General features: G+C 46.4%; 1 protein-coding gene across 6 annotated transcripts in view; it reads left to right on the top strand.

Annotated features, from left to right (window-relative positions):
- Positions 1–21,996, top strand: part of USP37 (ubiquitin specific peptidase 37) — a 252,593-nt gene that overhangs the window by 69,931 nt on the left and 160,666 nt on the right. For all 6 annotated transcript variants that reach the window (XM_030208853.1, XM_030208852.1, XM_030208855.1 and 3 more), the window contains one exon: positions 14,497–14,594. In XM_030208853.1, the coding sequence (XP_030064713.1) occupies positions 14,497–14,594 (98 nt within the window). The remainder of the gene's footprint in view (positions 1–14,496; positions 14,595–21,996) is intronic.

Below are 21,996 nucleotides of genomic sequence, written 5' to 3'. Positions count from 1 at the left end.
TGAGGCATTCGATAAACCATTCTGGTGTGTTTTTCATCATATAGTTGGTACATAACTATTGCTATACTGGGAAAGACCAAATGTCCATCAAGCCCAGCATCCTGTTTCCAACAGTGGCCAATCCAGGACACAAATACCTGGCAAGATCCCCAAAAAGTACAAAACATTTTATACTGCTTATCCCAGAAATAGTGGATTTTCCCCAAGTCCATTTAATAATGGTCTATGGACTTTTCCTTTAGGAAGCCATCCAAACCTTTTTAAAACTTTGCTAAGCTAACAGCCTTTATTTATTTTTGAACATTTATACCTCACTTTTTTCCACAGTCGTTCGGACTCAAAGTGGCTTAGCAATGTGCAGAATAGGCCAAATTACATTGGGAGAATTACAAATCTCAAAAGAATAATAGACGGAAGAGGGATGAAGAAAAGGGGAAAGGGCTAGAAAGACGGAAAGTAAGATGAGGTGATACAGAAGTACGTACATCCTCTTGTAATTTTTCACAATCCTACTGTGATTTAACGACTGAATAACTTTGTCTCATTAGCAAATTCCTTGTCATCAAGCAGATGAATCCATTACGAATGGGTTGTGCCCACCTACCAGCAGAGGGAGATAGAGAGCACTGAAAACCATAGTGCCTCTTGGCCAGCTAGCTCCATCTACCTCTCAGTATTCTCTATCTCCCCAGCAGGGTTGGACGCAGCTTATTCAGCTCCTTCAGAAATCTGCCTGGGGTGGCTCCTGTGCTTTGGCCAGTTGTAGCAGGGGTGTTGTGGCTGGTGGTGCCCACTTTAAAGGCACATAGGTTCGCCCTTTCCCTGCCTTACCCGGCCCCCTATGTGGATGCAGGCTTATAGGTTTGCCCTGTCCCTGCATTTCCCACACTCTTCTATGTGGATGTAGGCACATTGGTTCGTCCTTTCCCTGCCTTTCCCACTCTCCTGAACCTCCATAGTGCCTCTGTAGCTGTTGCCTCTAACTTTCCTCACTCGGAGGGAGAACGCCTCAGGGCTTTAAAAACGAGCAACCATGCAGATGGACGAAAGTGGGGGAAGGCGCAAGACTCGTGCGGGAGGGGAGGAGGCAGAGAAAGGTATTGTCACTGCAGGCATTGAGGCAGACTTGAGGCGCACTGCACGGGGCCCCCTTAAGCGTGAGGCCCTATGTGGCCGCCTCGGCCTAAGACCGGCCCTGTCTGCGTGCGTGAGTACTGATTATACAAGGTTCCTGAAGGTGTCCAGGGGAAGATATGATCTCACCCGCTTCAGAATCCACATCATGTTAAACAATTTTTTTGTGATGGATGTAGCATGGTTATCAAAAGATAAATGGTTATTAATCGTTACTCCAGGTATTTTTAGGTTGTCAGATATGGAGAGTTTTAATGTCTGGGGTGCTGAGAGTAGTCGGGAGAAGAGGAGTGTATGGAGATGAAAGGACTAGACACTGTGTTTTCTCTTTGTTTAATTTCATCTTGAAAGCGTTAGCCCAGGAGGTTGGGGTGGTCATGCCTGTATTTATTATGTTGGAGATTTCAGATAAATTGGATTTGAAGGGAATAAATATGGTGACGTCCTTAGCGTAGATGAAGGGATTAAGGCCATGTTTAGCTAGTAACCTGGCCAAGGGGAATCATCATGAGGTTGAAGAGTATCGGGGAGAGTGGGGATCCGTGTGGTACCCTGCAAACAGATGACCATGGAGATGATATATTCCCAGTCCCTTTAACTTGTATCAGTGCTCCTTGGACTTGCACCTTGCAGCGAGCTCTATTTATGATCACTGGAAGGCACAGCTAGATATGAGTCAGCTGTGAGTAGTAAAGGTAAGCTTTATGGGTTGTTGCTTTTGCTATATTATTTTTTTTTGGGTGGGGGGGTGAATTTTTTTATGGGGCAGCAGGCTCTTAACATTACGGTTTGGTGGGGAAATAGGCCTACTCGTTTACAGAGTTTGTGGCGAAGGCCGATGCTACTAATTGAAGGGTGGTTCAAGTTGAATAAGTAGGTAAGTACATAAGCATCGCCATGCTGGGACAGACCAAGGGTATATCGAGCCCAGCACCCTGTCACCAACAGCAGCCAAAAGAACAAGCAATTTGTCCCGCCCATCCTAGAAATACTGTATTATTCCCTCGTCCATTCAATAACATTCTATGTCTTTTTCCTCCAGGAAGCCGTCCAACCCTTTTTTGAAGTCCGCTAAGTTAATCACCTTAACCACCTTTTCCGGCAGCGAATTCCAGAGTTTAACTACGCGTTGAGTGAAGAAAAATTTCCTCCGATTCGTTTTAAATGCACCACAGTGCAGCTTCATCGCATGCCCCCTTGTCCTAGTATTTTTGGAAAGTGTAAACAGACACTCCACATCGACCCATTCCACTCATTATCTTATAGACCTCTATCATATCTCCCCTCAGCCGCCTTTTCTCCAGGCTGAAGAACCCCAGCCTCTTCAGCCTATCCTGATAGGGAAGTCGTCCCATTTATTTTTTTATTTTATTTTTGTTACATTTGTATCCCGCGCTTTCCCACTCATGGCAGGCTCAATGCGGCTTACATGGGGCAATGGAGGGTTAAGTGACTTGCCCAGAGTCACAAGGAGCTGCCTGTGCCTGAAGTGGGAATCGAACTCAGTTCCTCAGTTCCCCAGGACCAAAGTCCATCACCCTAACCACTAGGCCACTCCTCCACTCCATCCCCTGTATCATCTTTGTCACCCTTCTCTGCACCTTTTCCAATTCCACTATGTCTTTTTTGAGGTGCGGCGACCAGAATTGAACACAATACTTGAGGTGCGGTCGCAGCATGGAGCGATGCAACGGCAGAATAATATCCTTATTTTTGTTTTCAATCCCTTTCCTAATGATACCCAACATTCTATTTGCTTTCCTAGCTGCAGCAGCACATTGAGCAGAAGTTTTCAACGTATCATCGACGACATTTAGATCCCTTTCTCGGTCTGTGACTCTCAACGCTGAACCTTGCATGACGTAGTTATAGTTTGGGTTCCTCTTTCCCTCATGCATCACTTTGCACTTGTTCACATGGTGATCGCCATTGCGGCATAATGTAAGCCACATTGAGCCTGCAAATAGGTGGGAAAATGTGGGATACAAATGCAGGAAATAAAATTAAATGTCTTCTTCCATTTAGACGCACAGTCTCCCAGTCTCGTAAGATCCTCTTGTAGTTTTTCACAATCTTCCCGCGATTTGACTACTTTGAATAACTTTGTGTCATCGGCAAATTTGATAACCTCACTAGTTACCCCCATCTCTAGGTCATTTATGAATATGTTAAAAAAGCAGAGGTCCCAGCACCGATCCTTGAGGGACCCCGCTAACTACCCTTCTTCATTGCAAATATTGACCTTTAATCCTACTCTCTGTTTCCTATCTTTCAACCAGTTTTTAATCCACAGTAAGACACTACCTCCGATCCCTCTAATTTCCTCTGTAGTCTTTTATGAGGGACCTTATCAAACGCCTTCTGAAAATCTAGATACACAATACCAACCGGCTCACCTTTGTCCATGTTTGTTTACCCCTTCAAAGAAATGCAACAGATTAGTGAGGCAAGACTTCCGTTCACGAAATCCATGTTGACTTTGTCCCATTAGTCCATGCTTTTGAATGTGCTCTGTAATTTTGTTCTTGATTATAGCCTCTACCATTTTGCCTGGCACCGACTTCAGTCTCACCGGTCTATAATTTCCCGGATCTCCCCTGGAACCTTTTTTAAATATCAGCGTTACATTGGCCACCCTCCAATCTTCCAGTACCACGCTTATTTTAAGGATAAATTACAAATCAATAACAGTAGCTCTGCCAGCTCATTTTTTTAGTTCTATCAGTACCCTAGGGTGAATACCATCCGGTCCAGAAGATTTGCTACTCTTCAGTTTGCAGAACTGCTCCATTACGTCTTCCAGATTTACAGATATTTCAATAAGTTTTTCAGACTCTTCAGCTACAAATATCCTGTCCGGCACCGGTATCCCACCCAAATCTTCCTTGGTGAAGACCAAAGCAAAGAACTCATTTAGTTTTTCTGCTATTTACTACTACTACTACTATAAATCACTTGTATAGCGCTACCAGTCGTACACAGCGCTTTACAATTGAACATGAAGAAAGACAGTCCCTGCTTAAAAGAGCTTACAATCTAAATCAGGACAAACAGACAGGATCAATAAGGATAAGGGAAGGACAGACAGAAGGACACGGATAAGATAAATGTGACAAGTGAGGAGTCGAAAGCATTTCTTTGTCTTCCTTGATCGCCCCTTTTACACCCCGGTCATCCAGCAGGCTAACTGATTCTTTTGCCGGTTTCCTGCTTTTAATGTATCTAAAAACATTTTTACTATCAGTTTTCGCCTCTAACGCTATCTTTCTTTAAAAAATCCCTCTTTGCCTTTCTTATCAGCGCTTTGCATCTGACTTGACATTCCTTATGCCGCTTCTTATTTTCCTCATTCAGTTCCTTCTTCCATTTTCTGAAGGATTCCTTTTTAGTTCCAATAGCCTCCTTTACCTCACTGTTTAACCACGCCGGCTGTCATTTGGTTTTCCGTCCTCCTTTTCTGATTCGTGGAATATGTTTGGCCTGAGCCCTCCAGGACGATGTTTTTGAAAAGCATCCATACCTATTGTAGGTTTTTACCCTCTCAGTCGCTCCTCTAAGTTTTTTTTTTTTTTTTTTTTTTTACCGTTCTTCTCATTTTATCTTAGCTTCATTTTTTAAAGTTAAACGCTAACATATTTGACTTCCTATGTTTACCTTTTTGAAAGCAAATTTCAAAGGTGATCATGTTATGATCACTGTTGTCAAGCGGCCCCCGAACTGCTATCTCCCGTACCAGATCATGCGCTCCACAAAGGACTAAGTCTAGAATTTTTCCTTCTCTCGTCTGCTCCTGATTGCGTGAGTCAGGAGTGTTTGTCTCCCCCTGTATCATTAAGTATGGCTTTTTTAAACTGTAGGTCTTTGAAGTCAAAGGCTGATTTTGATATTAGAGCTAATTCTTGTATATCAGGTTCAGATTTTGTGCTTAACCAGAGACCTGGCTAAAACTAGAGGAGGAAGGGTATTTGTATGATTTTGCTCCTTCTGACTATTCCTACTTTTCACTTTTGCAGATGGAACGTAAAGGGGGTGGAGTGGCAATTCACTATTCAAATCAATGTAGTATTAAGTTATTGACTGTTAGTGACTTTTCCTATAAGGATTTCTTATTAATTAAATTTTCCTATCCTGGTATGTTTCAACTGTCTGCCGGGGGTGTTATGTGAAGTTTGGAATATTATTTTCCAACCAATGGCAGAACTTGTTGATTATAAAGATATTTTAATTTGGGGGGATTTTAATATTCAGCTTGATCAAAAGAAACACCTGTAGTCAGGATTTGGGATTTAAACAATGGGGGTGGGTAGGTGTTTCTACTCATACTGGGGGTCACATACATGATCTTTTGTTCTCCGAGGACAAGCAGGCTGCTTGTTCTCACTGATGGGGTGACGTCCACGGCAGCCCCTCCAATCGGAAACTTCACTAGCAAAGTCCTTTGCTAGCCCTCGCGCGCCCGCGCGCACCGCGCATGCGCGGCCGTCTTCCCGCCCGAAACCGGCTCGAGCCGGCCAGTCTTCTTTTGTCCGCACTCGGTACGGTCGTGTTTTCGCCGTGTCGAGCCCCGGAAAGTCGACCTCGCGCGTCCAATTTGTTTGAACGTGTTTTTTTCCTTCGGGAAAGCTTTGTCCTAGTCGGGAAGTGCTCCGGAAACCCCCCGCCGGGTTTCGTGTAAATCCTCCCCGTACTTCCAGCTTTTTTGCCCCGGTAAGTTTTCTTTCGTCGTCGGGGTAGGCCTTTTTTCGGCCTCGGTCGAGATTTTTTCTCCCTCTAAATTTGGTGCTTCGAATTTCGCCATTTCGGCTTTTGATTTCGCCGGCGTGATTTTTCCGCCCATGACATCGAAGCCTTCCAGCGGCTTCAAGAAGTGCACCCAGTGCGCCCGGGTTATCTCGCTCACTGATCGACACTCGTCGTGTCTTCAGTGTCTGGGGGCCGAGCACCGCCCTCAGAACTGCAGTCTGTGTTCCCTGCTTCAAAGGCGGACTCAGGTAGCGAGACTAGCCCAGTGGAACGTGTTGTTCTCGGGCTCTTCGTCGGCATCGGCACCGGGATCTTCGAGTGCATCGACGTCGTCAGCGTCCAGACCATCTTCCTCGGCCGCCCCTGCATCGAGTGCATCGAGGCATCGGGCCTCTGCATCGGCGCCGAGACATCGGATAGCTGCATCGACGTCGGTGGTACCAGGACCTCGTCTGCTGATGTCGTCGGACGGTGGTGCATCGGGTGGAGTGCAGGTGAGGGCTGTCCATTCCCCTGCTGGTGGCGGTGAGCCCTCGGGTGGGTCTCCGCCTACCCTGAGGGCTCCTGCGGTACAGCCCCCCCGAGATCGACCTTCTTCAGTCTCGGCCCCGAGGAAGCGACGGGTGGATTCGACGTCCTCCTCGTCGGTGCCGGGGAGCTCCGGTGACATGCTTCGGAAGAAATCGAAGAAGCATCGACACCGGTCTCCTCCCCGTGTCGGCACCGAGAGCTCTGGGTCGCCGAGGGATTCGGCACCCAGCAGGCATCGGCACCGAGAGGACCGCTCACCCTCTGTTCAGGAGGTGTCGATGCGCTCCGCACTGGACAGCCCGGAACAGCCTCCACGCCCGGAACAGGTACTGACGTCGACGCCTGCATCGACCTCTCAGCCTTTCTCTGCAGCCGCTCTAAACGAGAGCCTCCGGGCCGTTCTCCCAGAGATTCTGGGAGAGCTGTTGCGCCCTACCCCTCCGGTACCGGCGGTGCTTGCGCCACCGGTACCGTCGAGCGTGGCGCCGGCTGGCCCATCGCCCAGGTTGAGGTCCCCGACGTCGGTACCGCGTGCGGTACCGACCGCGGCCACCTCCCAGGAAGGCTCCCCGACTACGTCGGCGGAGGGAGCTTCGCCGATGCGGGCGAGGGAGTCTACCTCTCGACGCCCCCATCGTGGACAGGGTTCCACGGAGTCGAGCAGGGCGAGGTTGCAGACACAGGTCCGTGAACTTGTGTCTGACACCGAGGGTGAGGCCTCGTGGGAGGAAGAGGAAGATCCCAGATATTTCTCTGACGAGGAGTCTGGGGGTCTTCCGTCTGATCCCACTCCCTCTCCTGAGAGACAGCTTTCTCCTCCCGAGAGTCTGTCTTTTGCCTCCTTTGTCCGGGAGATGTCTACGGCCATCCCCTTCCCGGTGGTTGTGGAGGACGAGCCCAGGGCTGAAATGTTTGAGCTCCTGGACTATCCTTCTCCACCTAAGGAAGCGTCCACTGTTCCCTTGCACCATGTCCTGAAGAAGACATTGCTTGCGAACTGGACCAAACCATTAACTAATCCCCACATTCCCAAGAAGATCGAGTCCCAGTACCGGATCCATGGGGACCCAGAGCTGATGCGCACTCAGTTGCCTCATGACTCTGGAGTTGTGGATTTGGCCCTAAAGAAGGCTAAGAGTTCTAGGGAACATGCTTCGGCGCCCCCGGGCAAGGACGCTAGAACCTTAGACTCCTTTGGGAGGAAGGCCTACCATTCCTCTATGCTCGTGTCCAAGATCCAGTCTTACCAGCTCTACACGAGCATACACATGCGGAATAATGTGCGGCAGTTGGCGGGCTTGGTTGATGCTCTTCCCCCTGAGCAAGCCAAGCCTTTTCAGGAGGTGGTCAGGCAGCTGAAGGCGTGCAGAAAATTCCTGGCCAGAGGAGTTTATGACACTTTTGATGTTGCGTCCAGGGCCGCTGCTCAAGGTGTGGTGATGCGCAGGCTCTCATGGCTGCGTGCCGCCGACCTGGAGAATAGAGTCCAGCAGCGGATTACGGACTTGCCTTGCCGTGCGGATAACATTTTTGGCGAAAAAGTCGAGCAGGTGGTAGAGTCTCTCCACCAGCGGGACACCGCATTCGACAAGTTCGCCCGCCGGCAGCCTTCAGCTTCTACCTCTACAGGTAGACGATTTTTCGGGGGAAGGAAGACTGTTCCCTATACTTCTGGCAAGCGTAGGTACAATCCTCCTTCCCGACAGCCTGCGGCCCAGGCTAAGCCCCAGCGCGCTCGCTCTCGTCAGCAGCGTGCGAATCAGCAAGGCCCCGCGGCTCCCCAGCAAAAGCAAGGGGCGAGCTTTTGACTGGCTCCAGCAGAGCATAGCCGACATCCAAGTGTCAGTGCCGGGCGACCTGCCTGTCGGAGGGAGGTTGAAAGCTTTTCACCAAAGGTGGCCTCTTATAACCTCCGATCAGTGGGTTCTCCAAATAGTCCGGCAAGGATACACCCTCAATTTGGCCTCTCAACCTCCAAATTGTCCACCGGGAGCTCAGTCCTACAGCTTCCAGCACAAGCAGGTACTTGCAGAGGAACTCTCCGCCCTTCTCAGCGCCAATGCGGTCGAGCCCGTGCCATCCGGGCAAGAAGGGCTGGGGTTCTATTCCAGGTACTTCCTTGTGGAAAAGAAAACAGGGGGGATGCGTCCCATCCTAGACCTAAGGGCCCTGAACAAATATCTCGTAAAAGAAAAGTTCAGGATGCTTTCCCTGGGCACCCTTCTCCCCATGATTCAGCAAAACGATTGGCTATGCTCTCTGGACTTGAAGGATGCCTACACACACATCCCGATACTGCCAGCTCACAGACAGTATCTGCGATTTCAGCTGGGCGCACGCCACTTCCAGTACTGTGTGCTACCCTTTGGGCTCGCCTCTGCGCCCAGGGTGTTCACAAAGTGCCTAGCTGTGGTAGCAGCGGCGCTTCGCAGGCTGGGGGTGCACGTGTTCCCATATCTCGACGATTGGCTGGTGAAGAACACATCCGAGGCAGGAGCCCTGCAGTCCATGCAGATGACTATTCGCCTCCTGGAGCTACTGGGGTTTGTGATAAATTACCCAAAGTCCCATCTTCTCCCAGTGCAGAAACTCGAATTCATCGGAGCCCTGCTGGATTCTCGGACGGCTCGCGCCTATCTCCCAGAGGCGAGGGCCAACAACTTGTTGTCCCTCGTCTCGCGGGTGCGAGCGTCCCAGCAGATCACAGCTCGGCAGATGTTGAGATTGCTGGGCCACATGGCCTCCACAGTTCATGTGACTCCCATGGCCCGCCTTCACATGAGATCTGCTCAATGGACCCTAGCCTCCCAGTGGTATCAGGCCGCCGGGGGTCTAGAGGACGTGATCCACCTGTCCACGAGTTTTCTCGAATCCCTGTATTGGTGGACGATTTGCTCCAATTTGACTCTGGGACGTCCCTTCCAAATTCCTCAGCCTCAAAAAGTGCTGACCACGGATGCGTCTCTCCTGGGATGGGGAGCTCATGTCGATGGGCTTCACACCCAAGGAAGGTGGTCCCTCCAAGAAAGCGATCTACAGATCAATCTTCTGGAGTTGCGAGCGATCTGGAACGCTCTGAAGGCTTTCAGAGATCGGCTGTCCCACCAAATTATCCAAATTCAGACAGACAATCAGGTTGCCATGTACTATGTCAACAAGCAGGGGGGCACCGGATCTCGCCCCCTGTGTCAGGAAGCCGTCAGCATGTGGCTCTGGGCTCGCCGTCAAGGCATGGTGCTCCAAGCCACATATCTGGCAGGCGTAAACAACAGTCTGGCCGACAGGTTGAGCAGGATTATGCAACCTCACGAGTGGTCGCTCAATTCCCGTGTGGTGCGACAGATCTTCCGGGCGTGGGGCACCCCCCTGGTAGATCTCTTCGCATCTCAAGTGAACCACAAGGTCCCTCAGTTCTGTTCCAGGCTTCAGGCCCACGGCAGACTGGCGTCGGATGCCTTCCTCCTGGATTGGGGGGAAGGTCTGCTGTATGCTTATCCTCCCATTCCTCTGGTGGGGAAGACTTTGTTGAAACTCAAGCAAGACCGAGGCACCATGATTCTGATTGCTCCCTTTTGGCCGCGTCAGATCTGGTTCCCTCTTCTTCTGGAGTTATCCTCCGAAGAACCGTGGAGATTGGAGTGTTTTCCGACCCTCATCACGCAGGACGAAGGGGCTCTGCTGCATCCCAACCTCCAGTCCCTGGCTCTCACGGCCTGGATGTTGAGGGCGTAGACTTTGCCTCTTTGGGTCTGCCAGAGGGTGTCTCCCGCATCTTGCTTGCTTCCAGGAAAGACTCCACTAAGAGAAGTTACTTCTTTCATTGGAGGAGGTTTGCCGTCTGGTGTGACAGCAAGGCCCTAGATCCTCGCTCTTGTCCTACACAGACCCTGCTTGAATACCTTCTCCACTTGTCGGAGTCTGGTCTGAAGACCAACTCCGTAAGGGTTCACCTTAGTGCAATCAGTGCATACCATTACCAAGTGGAAGGTAAGCCGATCTCAGGACAGCCTTTAGTTGTTCGCTTCATGAGAGGTTTGCTTTTGTCACAGCCCCCTGTCAAGCCTCCTACAGTGTCATGGGATCTCAATGTCGTTCTCACCCAGCTGATGAAACCTCCTTTCGAGCCACTGAATTCCTGCCATCCGAAGTACTTGACCTGGAAGGTCATTTTCTTGGTGGCAGTTACCTCGGCTCGTAGAGTCAGTGAGCTTCAGGCCCTGGTAGCCCAGGCCCCTTACACCAAATTTCATCACAACAGAGTAGTCCTCCGCACTCACCCTAAGTTTCTGCCAAAGGTTGTGTCGGAGTTCCATCTGAACCAGTCAATTGTCTTGCCAACATTCTTTCCCCGTCCTCATTCCTGCCCTGCTGAACGTCAGCTGCACACATTGGACTGCAAGAGAGCATTGGCCTTCTATCTGGAGCGGACACAGCCCCACAGACAGTCCGCCCAATTGTTTGTTTCTTTTGATCCCAACAAGAGGGGAGTGGCTGTAGGGAAACGCACCATATCCAATTGGCTAGCAGATTGCATTTCCTTCACTTACGCCCAGGCTGGGCTGGCTCTTGAGGGTCATGTCACGGCTCATAATGTTAGAGCCATGGCAGCGTCGGTAGCCCACTTGAAGTCAGCCACCATGGAGGAAATTTGCAAAGCTGCGACGTGGTCATCTGTCCACACATTCACATCTCATTACTGCCTGCAGCAGGATACCCGACGCGACAGTCGGTTCGGGCAGTCAGTTCTTCAGAACCTGTTTGGGCTTTAGGATCCAACTCCACCCCCCGAGGGCCCTGTTTGTTCTGTTCCAGGCTACACTCTCAGTTAGTTGGTAAATTTTTTAGGTCAATCTCAGTTATGTCCTCGCCGTTGCGAGGCCCAATTGACCATGGTTGTTGTTTTGAGTGAGCCTGGGGGCTAGGGATACCCCATCAGTGAGAACAAGCAGCCTGCTTGTCCTCGGAGAAAGCGAATGCTACATACCTGTAGAAGGTATTCTCCGAGGACAGCAGGCTGATTGTTCTCACAAACCCGCCCGCCTCCCCTTTGGAGTTGTGTCTTCCCTTGAAGTGTATTGTCTTGCTACATACTGGACTGGCCGGCTCGAGCCGGTTTCGGGCGGGAAGACGGCCGCGCATGCGCGGTGCGCGCGGGCGCGCGAGGGCTAGCAAAGGACTTTGCTAGTGAAGTTTCCGATTGGAGGGGCTGCCGTGGACGTCACCCCATCAGTGAGAACAATCAGCCTGCTGTCCTCGGAGAATACCTTCTACAGGTATGTAGCATTCGCTTTATCTAACTCTAGGAGTTCTCTTGAACTAGCTGCTGATTATAGTTTTTTACCCATGGTTGTATAATTGATTAAATTCAGTTTACAGGTTAATCAGGAAGTTGCTGTTTTAAACTCTAGGGAAATTATGTTTAAAAGGAATTTGCAAAAGATTGATCCAGCCACCCTGACACATTTTATATAATTTGTTTTCCTCTGATTTTCTGACAGAATCATTAGAGGATCAGGCGGCTGAGTGGTCTAAGACACAGTGGAGTAGTTGACTCTGAGACATTTGGTGATGCAAGGGAAACAGAAATTTAATGGTTGGCTTCATGAAGGTTTTAAGGATGTTAAAAACAACTTAAAGTTGCGGGAGAGAATGGAGAAAATGTTGTACAGATTTGCTTCAAAAATGGAAAATTCAGAAACGTTATGATTTATAAATTAAATTGGCAAAACATTTTTACTCACCTCTGGTGAATGATAGTGTTAACAATTAACTTTTCAAAATCCATTACAGGGAGAAATGTTGATCATTCTACTATGAGTATGCCTTTGTGGATCGTTTAAGACATCAGCTTTAGAGGACCAGACTCCATTTCCTTGAGCAAGTCACTTGTCTCACCTAGATTGTAAACTGCACTGAATCCTGGAAGGGGATCTTAGCAGTATATAAGAGTTCTTTTTTTTCTCTGAAAAAGTAGACTAGTTAAGAGCTAATATTGCGCAAAGGAGTTTAATATAATTAGTGGTGGGAACTTCTTCTGTTCCTACCCATTCTTTTCATACATTATCTTTGACTGCTTTTGGTACATTATCGAGGATTTAAAAAAAAGAATAGTTTTTTAGATCCAGTCCTGTATGCATGGGTGCAAATGAACAGATTTAGACTGATTCCTCATCTTTTTATCATGATTAATAGCAATTTAACTTCTGGGGTATTACCAGGGGTTTGGAAACATGCAATTTTTTGCCTAATTCTGAAATCATTGCAATTCCTGCAATTGAGTAGAACTATAGACCTATTTCCAACCTTTCTTTGCCTGCTAAGATAGTGTAGCAGATGATTCTTCAGGAACTGGTTGATTTCATAGAGGCAGCTAATGTGCTACACCTACGTTAGGCTGGGTTTAGGCCTAGTCATAGTACAGAAATGTTTTTGACTTGTTTTCTTAGTGAGGCTTTGGACTTGGTCAATCATGATTTGTTGATATATATCCTTTTGATGCTGTTGGAGTTGAGGATGTTGCCTTGGTGTGGTTTAGGTCTTTTCTTAGTCCAAGGACATTTCAAGTGGTTGCTGGTACTACTGTCTCCTGAATTGCTCATACTAAGAGCGGTGTACCTTAGAGCTCCCGCACTTTCACCCATATACATGTCATTGCTTGATACCCGTGCAAGTCATTCAACTGATTGATGAGTTTAGCACACATGAGTAAATTCCCCTGAAGAAGCCACAAGGTGAAACGGGAACCCGGTTGAGATTTACCAATGTTAAGTGCACGATACCATAACAATTATTGTTCATGTCTTAAAAAGATTAAAAAGTGATCACCAAATTAAAATACTAAACAGTGTTGAAAATTGGGAGGTTTTTGGCCAATGACTGTACACATGACTATAGCCATCTGTGAAAGATACAAGTCCGCAGACCATTTTCTGAGGTCTTTTCCTCTTTTTTTTTTTTTTTTTTTTTTTTTTCATCAAGAGTTTGAACAGGATTTGATTCAGAATATGTTATTTTGAACAAGGTTTGATTCAGAATGTCATTATTATTCATTCAACAAGTCTTTTGTGTTTATACACCTTTGTGCCAAGGTTCTATCTAGTTCTCAATGAAGGTGAGAATTAGTTTAGTGATTAGGTATGTGGACTGAGAATCAGTAAAGCCTGGGTTCTAGTCCCATGGATACTCCATGTGGACTGGCTAGTCATTTAACCCTTCATTTTCTTCAGGCATAAGCTTACACACACAGTGGCACAGTTCATGATGGCAGCTAGAGACTTGCACAGTCCTCTGCCCAATGAGGCGGCCAGAGCTGCACCTGCCACTCTGTGTAGGTTATAGGTTATTTATGCTTATACACGGTTGGCAATTTGACGACATTCCAACCACATATTAGGCAGTTAAATATGATGGAGTCTTGGGACAATAGTTATACCCAAAGTATTGCTAACAGTATTTAATTTGCTCCCCTTTCTGAGAGCAGAGAAATATGTATTATACTAAATCTAAGAAATAACCGCCCCCCCCCCAAAAAAAAAAAAGTGTCTAGTAAACATTCTGGAATGACCTTGTATCTTTTGAATGAACTGATTCCTGTTAACTCTCCAGATCAGTGGTTCTCAACCCGGTCCTCGGGACACACCCTGCCAATTTGGTTTTCAGGATATCCACATGGAATATGAATGAGAGTTTTGCATATAATAAAGGGATAAATGCAAATCTCTCTCATATATACTCACCGTAGATATCCTGAAAATCTGATTGGCTGAGGGCTGGGTGGACAGCACCTGATCCAGATTATAACATAAGTATTCTTCAAATGGCTAGCCCCCTCGGGATAGGGAAATAACCTACTGTGCCTGAATATTAGTTGTTTTGAACTACTACCAAAGACAACATTAACTAAACAAAAAAGAAAATACAATCCATTTCTTTATTTTAGGCTCATACTTTTGCAGTACATCGAGTAAGTAGTAGCCTGAAAAAACAATTCTACTTTAGTGCTATTTTATCTGTCAGTTGCAGCAGCTTATATTTTTATTGTTGATAATTTTGTTGAAAATAATTTTTATAATGTTTTGAATCATATAGTAATAACAAGGCCCTGACTGACCCAGCACGCAAGTTCTTAAGTAGCAGTCGGGAGAAACAGCTGAGCTTGAAGAATGCTGAGGAGAACAGGACATCAGGTATGTAGACTATATCAGTGAGTACTGCACGTGTGTATTAGAATTGACATGAACCTTGTGTTCACCTTGGGATTTTATCCATTTTGCTTTTAGCTTTCTCCCTCCCATATATAGACAGGCTTGATCCAAGAGATCTAGTATGCAGTATGCATGCACTGGAGTCTGACCATATAGCCATTGCATCATGGGTATGAATATCTCATTTCTGGCTGCTTTGTGAATTTAACATCTGGGCTCTAGATCTAGCATGTTCTAGAGGTCTGTTAGACTCACCTTTTTTGCATGGAAACAAGGTAACATAGTAAATGACGGCAGATAAAGACCTGTATGGTCCATGCAGTCTGCCCAACAACATAAACTCATTTTACATGGTATGCAATACTTTATATGTATACCAAGTTTGATTTGTCCTTGCCATTCTCAGGGCACAGACCATTTATGTCTGCTGTGCACTCTCCTTGTAGAAAAGGTTCTGAAGCTAACGTCGAAGCCCCTTAAAATTTACACTCAAGCCCATCTCTATCCAGTCAAGATTAGGGCATAGACCGTAGAAGTCTGCCCAGCACTGGTTTTGCTTCCCAATTATCGGCGTCGCTACCCAATCTCCACTAAGATTCCGTGGATCCATTCCTTCAAAACAGGATTCTTTTGTGTTTATCCCATGCATGTTTGAATTCCATTACCGTTTTCATCTGCACCACCTCCCGCGGGAGGGCATTCCATGTATCCACCACCCTCTCCATGAAAAAATACTTCCTGACATTACTCCTGAGTCTGCTCCCCTTCAACCTCAATTCATGTCCTCTAGTTCTACCGCCTTCCTGTCTCCACAAAAGGTTTGTTTGCGGATTAATAGTAACATAGTAGATGACGGCAGAAAAAGACCTGCACGGTCCATCCAGTCTGCCCAACAAGATAACTCGTATGTGCTACTTTTTGTGTATACCCTGCTTTGATTTGTACTTGTGCTCTTCAGGGCACTATCCACGCCTCCCAACCACCGGCTCTGGCACAGACCGTACAAGTCTGCCCAGCACTATCCCCGCCTCCCAACCACCAGCCCCGCCTCCCAACCACCAGCTCTGGCACAGACCATATAAGTCTGCCCAGCACTATCCCCGCCTTCCAACCACCAGCCCCGCCTCCCGATCTTGACTAAGCTCCTGAGGATCCATTCCTTCTGCACAGGATTCCTTTATGCTTATCCCAAGCATGGTTGAATTCCATTACCGTTTTCATTTCCACCACCTCCTGCAGTAGGGCATTCCAAGCATCCACTACTCTCTCCGTGAAAAAATACTTCCTGACATTTTTCTTGAGTCTGCCCCCCTTCAATCTCATTTCATGTCCTCTCGTTCTACCACCTTCCCATCTCCGGAAAAGGTTCATTTGCGGATTAATACCTTTCAAATATTTGAGCGTCTGTATCATAACGTAAATCCCATACTATTTTTGTAGTTTTTCTTTGCACCGCTTCCAGTCTTTTTACATCTTTAGCAAGATACGGTCTCCAAAATGGAACACAATACTCCAAGTGGGGCCTCACCAATGACTTGTAGAGGGGCATCAACACCTCCTTTCTTCTGCTGGTTATACCTCTCTCTGTGTATCCTTCTGGCCACGGTCATCGCCTTGTCGCATGGTTTCTTCACCTTCAGATCCTCGGACACCAACACCCCAAGGTCTCTCTCCTCAATCAAGATTACTAATCTCTCCCCTCCTATCCAGTATCTCTCTTTTGGGTTTCTTCACCCCAAGTGCATCACTCTACACTTCTTGGCATTTAACTGCCAGACCCTCAACCATTCTTCTAACGTTCGGAGATCCTTTCTCATTGTTTCTACTCCCTCCAGGGTATCCGCTCTATTGGCTATTTTCGTGTCATCCATAAAAAGTCAAACCTTTCCTTCCAACTCTTCAGCAATATTTCCCTCAAATATATTAAATAGAATAGGCCCCAGCCTATTTGTGCGTCTGCACTCCGCCTTTGCCCTTATATCAAACCATACGGTGTGATGATCACTATTACATAGGTGGGCACCCTCCCGGATATTGGAAACACTTCCTTCATTTGTGAGCACTAGATCCAGCATTGACCCTTCCCTCGTGGGTTCCCTCACCATTTGTCTGAGCAAGGCACTTTATCAGGCGTCCACAATCTCCCTACTTTTTTCCAATTCTGCAGACAGGACATACCAATCCACGTCAGACAAATTGAAATCTCCCAATAGTAGCACTTCCCCTTTCATACCAATCTTTTGAATATCTTCTATCAGATCCTTGTCTAATTTCTCAGTTTGTGCCAGAGGCCTGTAGATAACCCCCGTGTGGATACAGGTTCCGTCTTCTCTTTCCAGGACGATCCATAAAACTTTTTTTCCCCCCAGGTTTCCCGCATTTCAGCCACTCTGATATTGTTTCTCACATTCAGCACCACCCCTCCACCTCTTTGGCCTTCTCTATCCTTCCTAAAAAGATTATAGCCCGGTAAAAAAAAAACCGTTGCATTCTGTTCTAGCGGTTGTGCAGCCAGGGAAATATCGGACTACTTGGAGGCTTATTTGCATATCCCTATTTGGCCTTTGAACCAGCGTTCTCTTTGCTTTATGATTCTGCGTCAGCATTTTCAGTTTCGAGCCATGCCTTGTGGCCTCATTGCTCCCAGGACATTTTCCAAGGTGATGGTAGTGGTTGCAGTATTTCTGAGAAAGGAAGGAATCAGGGTTCATCCCTGTCTCGATGACTGACTGATCAGGGATGCGTCAGAGCAGGAGAGTAATCAAGCCAGCTCCAGGATGATTGCAGTGTTACAGTCCCTCAGTTGGGTGATTGATTTTCATATCTGGCCGATCTAGACTGTAGAGTTATCTAGGGGTTCGATTCGACATAGCTCACGGCAATGTTTTTTTTACCAGAACAGAGACTGATCACACTTCAGAATCAAATTCGGCGGTTGTTGCAAATACTGAATCCCCTTATGTGGTATTATGTACAGGTGCTGGGGTCTATTGCAGTGACCCTGGAAATAGTACTTGGGCAAAAGCTCACGTGTGTCTGCTGCAGCAATCTCTTTTGAGCCAGTGGTCACCAGTTTCTCAGGATTATCATGTCCATCTTCTTTGGACCCCTCAGGCGAAGTGCAGCCTGAGCTGGTGGTTTCAGCCCACCAGTCTGCGGTGGGACATGCATTTGGCAACATCCCCATGGATCATGGTTTTGATGGATGCCAATCTTACAGGATAGGGGGCTCATTGTCTTCAGCACAATGCTCAAAGCCTTTGGAATGATATGGAAGTGCTGTAGCCAATCAATCGTTTAGAGTTCTGCGGGCTTTTCATTCGATTCTAGAGGGCAAACCAATTTGTATTCTATTGGACAACATGACAGCGGTGGCTTACATTAGGGAGGCACTTGCAGTATGCCCCTGGCAACAGAGGCACATCTTTCAGTGGACAGAAAAACATTTACAGCACATTTCAGCTGCACATGTAACAGGGCGCTTCAGTATGCAAGTGGATTTCCTTAGCAGGACTTCCCTAGACCCGGCGGAATGGGAATTGTCATCAGATGTCTTTCAGATGATAACATGGAAGTGGGGGCATTGATGATGGATTTCATGGTGACTCGTCTCAACACCAAAATTCCCAGGTTCTTCAGCAGAAGAAGGGAGTGTGGTTAGGAGGGACCGGATGTTATTCTACAGTCTTTGCCAGAATTAGAGCTTCTGTATGTAAGTAACTTGGCCTTTGATAAAATTCTACATAGACTCCTGCATCATCTGGGTTTAGTCATTCTGATTGCTCCGGATTGGCCCAGAAGGTGGCTTCTTGTGGACAGGCCATTTCGTCTACCTCTGAATCCAGTTCAGATAGAAGAGCCCTCCCACTTTGTTCGTATGGCCTGGATCTTGAGAGGTCAAAATTGAGAAGGAAGTGTTTTTTGGACGACGACATTGCAACTCTTCTTCAAGCTCATAAACGCATGACCTTGGCAGTGCACGCTCAAGTCTGGAGGACCTTTAAAATGTGGTGTTCCGAACAATCATTGTTTCCATTTAGGGCCTCATTGCTGCATTTATTGACTTTCTTGCAGGAGGGCCTTAAAGGCTTGGGCTTTAATTCTCTTTGAATTCAAGTGCGGCCTTAGCCTGTTATCAAGGTCACTTTTCGAATTTGTCCCAAGCTGCTCTTTTGGACGTAGTGGGTTAATTATCTCCATTCCCCTTTACGCCATCCTTGTCCAGAGTAGAACTTTAGTAACATAGTAGATGACGGCAGATAAAGACCTGTATGATCCATCCAGTCTGCCCAACAATAAACCAAGTGAAATCAAACTCAAATATATCATCACCGTGGAAAGCAGACTGCGGAGTACCCCAAGGATCACCACTATCACCAATCCCCCTTTTCAACCTAATGATGACCCCATTAGCCAAGTCCTTAATCAACCAAGGCCTCAACCCATTCATCTATGCAGACGACGTTACAATATACATCCCTTTCAAACATGATCTGACAGAAATCACCAACGAAATCAAACTCTGCCTGCACACCATGAACTCATGGGCAAATGCATTCCAACTAAAACTCAATACAGAAAAAACACATTGCCTCATCCTCTCATCCCAATACAATAAGAACATACCCACAAACTTAAACACCCCAGATTATACCCTCCCTATCTCAGATAACCTGAAAATCCTCGGTGTTACAATCGACCGTAGCCAAGTTAACTCTACAATCAAGAAAATGTTTCACTCAGTGTGGAAACTCAAACGCGTGAGACCATTCTTCCCGAGGGCAAGATTCTGCAACCTGATACAATCAATGGTACTATGCCATGCTGACTACTGCAATGGAATTTATGCAGGATGCAAAGTGCAACTCATAAAGAAACTACAGACCGCTCAAAACACAGCAGCCAGGTTTATATTTGGAAAATCACGATTTGAAAGCTCCAAACCCCTCCGAGAGAAACTGCATTGGCTCCCTATCAAAGAACGTATTGCTTTCCAAATGTGCACCCTGGTCCACGAAATTATCTATGGCGAAGCCCAGGGATATATGACTGACCTCAAAGACCTCCCAACCAGAAACACAATCAGATCATCACGAACATACTCAAATCTTCACTACCCTAGCTGCAAAGGACTCAAGTACAAATCAATTTATGCATCCAGCTTTTATATAAGCACACAACTGTTGACGGCACTACCGAAAGCCGTGAAAACAATATACGACCACCTTAACTTCCAGAAATCACTAAAGACCAACCTGTTCGAAAGGGCGTACCCTACTGGCCCAACTTAAGTGTATGAACCCTGCAACTCAACAAAACCAAAACCCGTAATGAACACTATATAACTCTTCCCTTTACGATTCCCTAGTGTGTCTGTAACACATGAATCTCATTCAACCATAACATCACGTGTATTTGTTTCACCACCGGAGGTGGTAACACCTCACGGTACTATGTAAGCCACATTGAGCCTGCAAAAAGGTGGGAAAATATGGGGTATAAATGTAACAAATAAATAGAAATTATAGCATAAGGTATGATGTGATACTACATATGTATACTTCTTGATTTGTTCTTGCCATTTTCAGGTCACAGACCGAAGAGGTCTGCCCAACATTGGCTTTGCTTCCCAATTACTGGTGGTGTTATTTAATCACCTTAACTTGGTACTACGAGCTATGCAAAAAGCTCCCTTTGAACCCTTGAAGAAAGCTTCTTTGAAGGATCTGACACTTAAGACTTACTTTGTTTGTTTGTTTGTGGGGGGGTTCGAGGTTTTTTTTTTTTTTTTTTTTTTTTTTTAATGATGTTTTCGGCCCGTTGGGTATCGGAACTTCAAGTGCTCTCATATAGAGAGATACATTCCTTCAGTTTTCCGAGTCAGGAGTGGCTATACACACTGTTCCTTCTTTCCTGTGTCAAGTAGTTTCAACCTTCCATATAAACCAACCTATATTCCTTCCCGCTTTTAGAAAAGAGGCTTACAAGAAAGATTTTGGTAGCCTGCGGGCCCTGGATGTTCGTAGTGTTGTGTTTCAGTATTTGAGTAACTAATGAATTTAGGCACTCGGATCATAAGAATATAAACGTTGCCAACAGTGGCTAATCCAGGTTACAAGAACCTGGCAAGATCCCAAAACAATGCAATACATTTTATGCCGCTTATCCTAGAAGTAAGCAGTGGACTTTCCCCAAGTCCATCTCAGTAATGGCTTATGGATATTTCTTTTAGGAAGTTATCCAAACCTTTTTAAAACCCCGTTAAACTAACTGCTTTTACCACATTCTCTAGCAATGAATTCCAGAGTTGAATTACACATTTGAGTGAAGAAATATTTTCTCTGATTTGTTTTAAATTTACTACTTTGTAGCTTCATTGCATTCCCTCTAGTCCTAGTAGTTTTGGAAAGAATAAAATGCTTCAAATCTACTCTTTCCATTCAGCTCATTATTTTATAGACCTCTATCATATCTCCCCTCAGCCGTCTTTTCTCCAAGCTGAAAAGCCCTAACTGCATTAGACTTTCCTCATAGGGAAGTCATCCCATCCCCTTTATCATTTTTGTTGCTGTTCCCTGTACCTTTTCTAACACCACTATATCTTTTTTTTTTTTTGAGATGCGGTGACCAGAATTTCACACATTATTTAATGTTTCGTTTGCACCATGGAGTGATACAAAGTCATCTTTGTTCTCCTTTCAGAAACGAATTGGGGTAAGGCGACAGCTCATTGGATTAGAGAGGCTATTGCCTTTGCTTATCTTCTGGCGAGCAGGCAGTCAGGTCCTTTTTCCTTGTGTGCTCATTCCACTCGAGCTATGGCAGCATCTTCAAATTTTTCTCTTGTCGAAATCTCCACTTGGGCCTCCTTGCATACCTTTTCCAAGCATTATCACTTGGATGTTGTGGCCCGAACAGAATTGTTTTTGGTGCTTCAGTCCTTTGTGCGAGATCGGCGAATCCCCACCCTACGTAGGGACTTCTTTGCTACATCCCACAGGTCTCTGGATTCATCTGCTGCAGATGCTAAGGAAAGAAAATTTATCTTTATCTCTGATCATTTTTTTCCTTTAATTGTAGCAGATGAATCCAGAAGCCTACCCTCTCTGTGGTGTTACAGTTTTCCTCTTTGTTCATTTCTCTGTTTAGGGTTCATGCTATGGTTCGAGGTTGAAAGTTTACTTTTTGTGGTTTGGCTGTTCATATTGTGCATATGTGAGGAAGGAGAAATATTGTGCCTAATTCTTCCTTCTGCTTTGTTATGAGAAATACTAACTGACGGAGGAGCATACTGTCCTACATTCCAATTTCTGTTCAGTACTCTCTATCTCCACCTGCTGGTAGATGATCACAACTTTGGTAAATGGTCACAACCCACAAGTGC

Source organism: Microcaecilia unicolor, chromosome 7 (assembly GCF_901765095.1).
Source record: "Microcaecilia unicolor chromosome 7, aMicUni1.1, whole genome shotgun sequence".
Lineage (NCBI taxonomy): Eukaryota > Metazoa > Chordata > Amphibia > Gymnophiona > Siphonopidae > Microcaecilia > Microcaecilia unicolor.
Note: the sequence above shows the minus strand (reverse complement) of the source record. Positions and strands in the feature narration are given on the sequence as shown.